This window comes from Silene latifolia, chromosome 7 (assembly GCF_048544455.1).
Source record: "Silene latifolia isolate original U9 population chromosome 7, ASM4854445v1, whole genome shotgun sequence".
Lineage (NCBI taxonomy): Eukaryota > Viridiplantae > Streptophyta > Magnoliopsida > Caryophyllales > Caryophyllaceae > Silene > Silene latifolia.
Genome location: NC_133532.1, coordinates 54,174,099 through 54,180,151, shown reverse-complemented (window position 1 = coordinate 54,180,151; position 6,053 = coordinate 54,174,099). Strand labels below are relative to the sequence as shown.

At 38.4% G+C, this 6,053-nt stretch overlaps 2 protein-coding genes across 2 annotated transcripts; both read right to left on the bottom strand.

The window, feature by feature from the left end:
- Positions 1 to 859: 859 nt before the first annotated feature.
- LOC141590094 (uncharacterized) lies at positions 860 to 2,890 on the bottom strand. The gene has a single exon (XM_074410706.1). It carries the CDS (start codon positions 2,888 to 2,890, stop codon positions 860 to 862), a length of 2,031 nt encoding a protein of 676 aa, XP_074266807.1.
- Positions 2,891 to 2,933: 43 nt separating this feature from the next.
- LOC141590093 (uncharacterized) lies at positions 2,934 to 4,243 on the bottom strand. Its single transcript, XM_074410705.1, has 2 exons — positions 3,404 to 4,243; positions 2,934 to 3,302 (listed from the first exon to the last, which is right to left on the bottom strand). The coding sequence occupies exons 1-2, from the start codon at positions 4,241 to 4,243 to the stop codon at positions 2,934 to 2,936; spliced, it is 1,209 nt and encodes a 402-aa protein (XP_074266806.1).
- Positions 4,244 to 6,053: the final 1,810 nt, after the last annotated feature.

The following is a 6,053-nucleotide window of genomic DNA, read 5'->3' as shown; positions in this document are numbered from 1 at the left end:
CTCTTCTTGTCTGAGTCATCAGAGTTAGTATTCTGAGTTCCTTTACACCTCTATGAGCCCATCGATCAACCTGGCTTGCATTAACAAATTACACACTCATCAAATTCTGTAAATATATCAACATAAATAAGACGTGATAATAAATATATTATAAATTCTGCAGCTTAAAAAATTTAAAAAGCTTCTGAGACAGCAGGTTAAAATAAGGGGTTGGGGGTAAAGTGGCTCAGTTATGCAGGTAGGTAGGTAGGTAGGTTGGTCTTCGTTAGATGCGTCCTTCCTTATAAGGTATGTGGTGATGAAGTCAGAGCAGGAGAAGCGCGCAGCTGTTATAAGGGCAGAAGGAGAAAGTGAGGCTGCCAAGTTGATTTCAGAGGCAACTGCATCTGCAGGAATGGGTTTGATCGAGTTAAGAAAGATTGAAGCTATGAAGGAGAATGCAGCTACAATGGCAAGGAGTCCTCATGTCACTTATGTTCCTGGTGCAATGAGCATGATTATAGGCATACGACTTCTAATTTAACTGCTTTAGTTTGACTTATCCAGAGTAATGTCTGCTGGGTTTGACTTATCCAGAGGCAACTGCATCTGCAGGAATGGGTTTGGTATTTGTTCTTATAAAAAGGGCAAATGAAGAGCATCTATATATGGCCAGTCTCATTTACAATGTTTGGATGAAAAATAGGAAAGCAGCTTGACAAGATGGGGTATTACAGCATCCTAATGCTGTATCCATGAAAATCAAAGAGAATCTAAAAGTAAGACCTAAACCATTATTAATTTAATTCACATTTCACCTAAAAAAAGAAAAATAAATTATAAAGCATAACTATAATAAACATAAATCATCATGACTTACTCATTTTTCAACAACACGAGGGTGTTTTCTGGAAGGGGTGTCAGTATTAATCCATATTCCTTCGTTGTGATCATCACGCGTATATAAACTCGAACTATTGACATTATACATATCATCAAAACCTGATACATTACGATCAAAACCCTCATATACAACATCTTCATCAAAACTATCCCCATCCCGCCTACTCCTTACGGATAAAACAACTGACCAATTTTTATCTTTTGGATCGGTCACATAAAACACTTGTTTGGCTTGTGTGGCTAAAATGAAAGGATCTTTCTTATGTCCACTTTTATCAAGATTCACCAAAGTGAATCCTAATTCATCCTTACGGACACCGGTATTAGTTTGACACCATTTGCACCAAAAAACAGGGATATCGAAATCTGTGTAATCTAACACCCAAATCTCTTCAATAACTCCGTAATAATGCATCTTACATAAAATTGGATTCTTATCTTTTGAACTAGAAAAGTGCATGGCTTCAACTTCTACACTTACCCCACTATTTTGCATCGTACTCTTGTCATCTTGCTCACGAGTGTAAAAGGTGCACCCATTAATGGCATAACCACTATAAGAAGATGCATATGTATTTGGGCCAAAATAAAGCCTTCTTAATCTAGAAGAAATATAATCAGAATACTTTTGCAAGTCTTCTATCACTCGACCCTTGAACCAAGCTCGAAATATCTTGTTGTGCTCATTTCCGATCCACATCTCGGTTTTATTTCGATACTTGTCCCTCAATAAAACCATGTGTTCCTGAATGTACGGATGTACCTCATCCTCGTTATGAAGGACATATGTGTGTGCTCCATGCCACTTATCAAATGCCATATCTTGACGAACATGACCCCTAAGACCTTTGCCCTTCATCCACTCACTATGTCGATTCTTAGGGATCCCAAGTATCTCAGAATTTGATAAGTGTGTATAACAATATGAAAGTGCTTCATCGATGATGGCACGCTCGGCAATGCACCCTTCAGGACGATATCTATTAGACGTATAATCCTTATATACTTTCATCAATCTTCCAAAAGGATATTGATACCTTAAGTAAACAGGTCCTAGATACTTGATCTCTCTTACCAAGTGTACGGTCAAATGAACCATGATTTTAAAAAATGAAGGAGGAAAGTACATTTTGAATTGACAAAGAGAAGTGACAACTAAATTTTGCAAAGCCTCTAACTCTCCAGGATCAATAAATTTGTTACATATGGCATTAAAGAAAAAACAAAACTTGGTTATGGCATATCGAACCTTTGTACGTAAAATGTTACGTATGGCCACAACTAGTAATTGTTGCATCAAAGTATGACAGTCGTGAGATTTTAAACCAGTAAGCTTCAGATCTCGCATTGATACGAGGCTACTAATATTCGAAGAATATCCCTCTGGCACTTTAACACCATGCAAACATTCAAAAAACTCTATTTTCTCCTTTTTTGAGAGTGTATGGGCAGCAGGAGGCAAATAAGTCCGTCCTCCCTTCTCTTTCGGGGCCAACTCGGGTCGAATTTTCATATCCACTATATCCTTCCTAGCTGCCACATTGTCTTTTGACTTATTTGGGACATTCAAAAGAGTGTTGATAATATTGTCACAAACATTCTTTTCGATATGCATAACATCCAAACAATGTCTTATGGAGAGTTTCCGCCAATATGGGAGTCGCTCAAAAAGAGGAGACATCTTCTTGTATCCTCGTGATGCTAATTTAGAACCCTTCTTCCCATATGTAATTTTAATATCTTTCACCTTTTGGTATACATCATGACCGCTTAATATCTTAGGATATGGACGATGATCAGGTTTTCCATTGAAAGCTTTTTGTTGCTTGCGATACGAATGATCTTCCTCCAAAAATTTACGGTATCCTAACAAAGCTTGCTTTCGAGAAAACCTCAAATAAGAAGAGTCAGCATCTTCTGCACACAAGGGGCACGCCTCTTTCCCATGCATAGTATGTCCACAAAGATTACCGTGTGCAGGAAAATCAGATATAGTGCATAATAACATTGCTTTCAAATTGAAAAAAACTTTTTTGGTACGCATCAAAGACTTATATTCCTTCATCCCATAATGTTCTCAAATCGTCAAGAAGGGGCACCAAGTAAACATCTATATCATTACCCGGTTCTTTGGGACCAGAAATCAATAAGGACAGCATCAAATACTTCCTTTTCATGCACACATATGGAGGTAAATTGTAAATAGCTAAAAGCACAGGCCAAGTGCTATGTTGACTACTTAAATTCCCAAAAGGATTCATCCCGTCAGTAGAGAGTGCAAGTCGAAGATTTCTGGGTTCTTTCCCGAATTCGGGATACTTAGCATCAATGTGTTTCCACTCTAAACCATCAGCCGGGTGTCTCAACTTGCCATCATTAACTTTTGCATTTTTATGCCATGTCAACAACTTTGCATCTTCCTTATTCGCAAAGAGTCGTCGTAACGGGTATTATCGGAAAATACCACAAAACTTTTCTTTGGGATCCCCTCCTTCTTTTTATATCGCCATTCATTACAAACTGGACAATGAGTGAAACTCTCATATTCCTTGCGATATAATATACAATCATTAGGGCATGCATGAATCTTCACATATTTCATACCAATTCCTGTAAGTATTTTCTTGGCCGCATATATACGATTAGGAAGAACATTATCTTCTGAAAGCATGTCCTTCAATAATTCTAGAAGGTGGGTAAAACTTTTATCACTCCACCCATTTGTTGCTTTCAAATTATATAGCTTAACAACGGCTGACAATTTTGTATAATTCTTACAACTCTTATACAAAGGCATTTCAGCGTCTTTTAGCTTCTCTAATACAATGCTTGTGATGTCATCTAAATAAGTAACATCGGGTTCTTCATCTTCACCTAGAATGTCATCTATATCAGCGGGATCTTGACCTAGGTAAGGGTTATCTTCTTCAAGACCGTCTTCAATTAACCGATCTCGTAATATTTTTTCTAATCCATCGTCATCAAACTCGTCATCGGACACATAATTCATATCACAAGAATTCATATCCCAGTCCGAATCTTCCAGTGAGTCGATACCTTTTTCTATAGAAAGACTTCCCCCCTCAATCTGAGTCTCTCCCATATTTTCCTCCATTCTCTGTACCACTCTAAACTCTCCATGAAACCTCCAAAGTTTATACTTTGAATTAAATTTATTCTTTTCTAAATGGATTTTAACATCCGAGAAGCTCATATATTTGATATTCAGACACATTTCACAAGGGCATGGCATATTAGACTTGTCTTTCACATTCTTTCTCACAAATTCATAAAATTCAGCTAAACCGGCATCATATTTAGGATCACCCCTTTTCCCATCCATCATCCACGTACGATCCATATTGGACTATATAATAGAAAAAAGCAACTAATATTACAAATATATTTAATTTCACACTATATATGGGATATGGGCACTTGTTTTAAAAACTGGTAGAGCCGCCCTTTTGGAGCATGAAAATAGACAAACATAGAGAAGCTGCAACAGAAAGAGTCTGACAACCAGAATAGAGTAAAATAAAGCACATCTTAATCTGATAAAGTAGCTAGTCTTAATAGACAATACACAGATGATTCAGGTCATAAACATGGCTAAAATTTATTTTTTTCTTTTGGATGATGGCTCCTAATCAGATTATGAATAATATAGCTGGTGAACTAACTTTTATTCATGCCCAATATTTTCCTTGTTAACTTAAAAAAAATGAAAATCATTAGAAATGATTGAGCACTGAGAAAACTAGTTTTGAGACATACAGAGAGTAAACTGCTCCTCATAAAGTCTTAATCACATTTAATTTAAATCTCATAGATACAATGACATCATTACTGTAACACCCCGGCCCAAACCGGGTAGGGAGCGGTTACTTATGATAGCTCACAAGGCTGTGTACATGGCCCACAGAACAACACGGGTCCTTTACAGCGCATTTTGTCCTCACTCATGCGCATCCCGGAAACCTTCCCAGGAGGTCACCCATCCTAAGACTACTCCCAGTCAAGCACGCTTAACTTTGGAGTTCTTTCGCATGGATGACCATAAAAGAAAGTGCACTTTGTTGATATGAGTAGTACTTTCAATCCCTTTAAGCACTAGTCATTTAAGCCTATAACTGGACCTCTTCAATTAACGTGGGGTGTTACAGTCACCCCCACTTGAAGAACGCAACGTCCTCGTTGCGCCTGGGAGCATAACCGCTAACCCAGAATCCTCCCCCGCTAGGTGTGTGATCACAATGGAGCGTATAACCACTGCCTCCAGGAGCGTATAACAACTGCCTCCGATCACCACACGGTCGCAGGGTTGCTCTGATACCAACTGTGACACCCCTCGTTGAGGTAACTAAAAGTAACTAGTAAATCGTGGCGGAAACACGAGATTTTTAAAACTTTTAAGGCTTCTAATGAAGTCCAACGCGAGGCATCACCAACACGATAAATAAGTTTAGTTAGTTAAATTTAAGTTTACAACACAAGTCTATTTATTGGGGAAAAGATATCCCACGAATTAACATAAGTTCAAAAATAGGTGAGTCTATCAAAGTGATAACTAAATAAGGTCCGAGGTAAGAACTCGCTAGCTCACACGGTCTTCCCCACTTAAGCTTCATCACAAACCTGTCATTCATAATAAATATGAAAGCCACAGTCAGTGGGGAGTAACTCGGGTTCTCCCACCACAATATGTCAAAATACAAGTAATTAGGAATTTAATTAAATAAACAAGCATGAGAGTAAATACTTACGGCATTACGAAAATCATGATTAGTGGGCATAAGAAAATAGGAATGGTAAAGCACAAATGAGAGAAGAATTATTAGGTCAAACTGTCACATATCAACTCGACTCAAATGTAAGACAATTACAAAGTATAGACTCAAACAAGACAACCCTCTAGACTCCAACCTCTTGGTAGGACGACGATCATAATACGGTCCTAGTCTAAACCTGGCCAGACTCTCGGGATGGACGACACCCGATTCGACAAACGATACCAAATCGTATCCAAGACTCGAAATATGGTACACCTAACCGTGCCCGAAAGTCGAGTAACCTCAAGCGGAACCTTGTCACCTAACCGTGACCCCCGGTCCGAAAAAGGCGGAAGGAAAAGTAGCCTAACTCGGAAACAATGGCACCTAACCGTGACC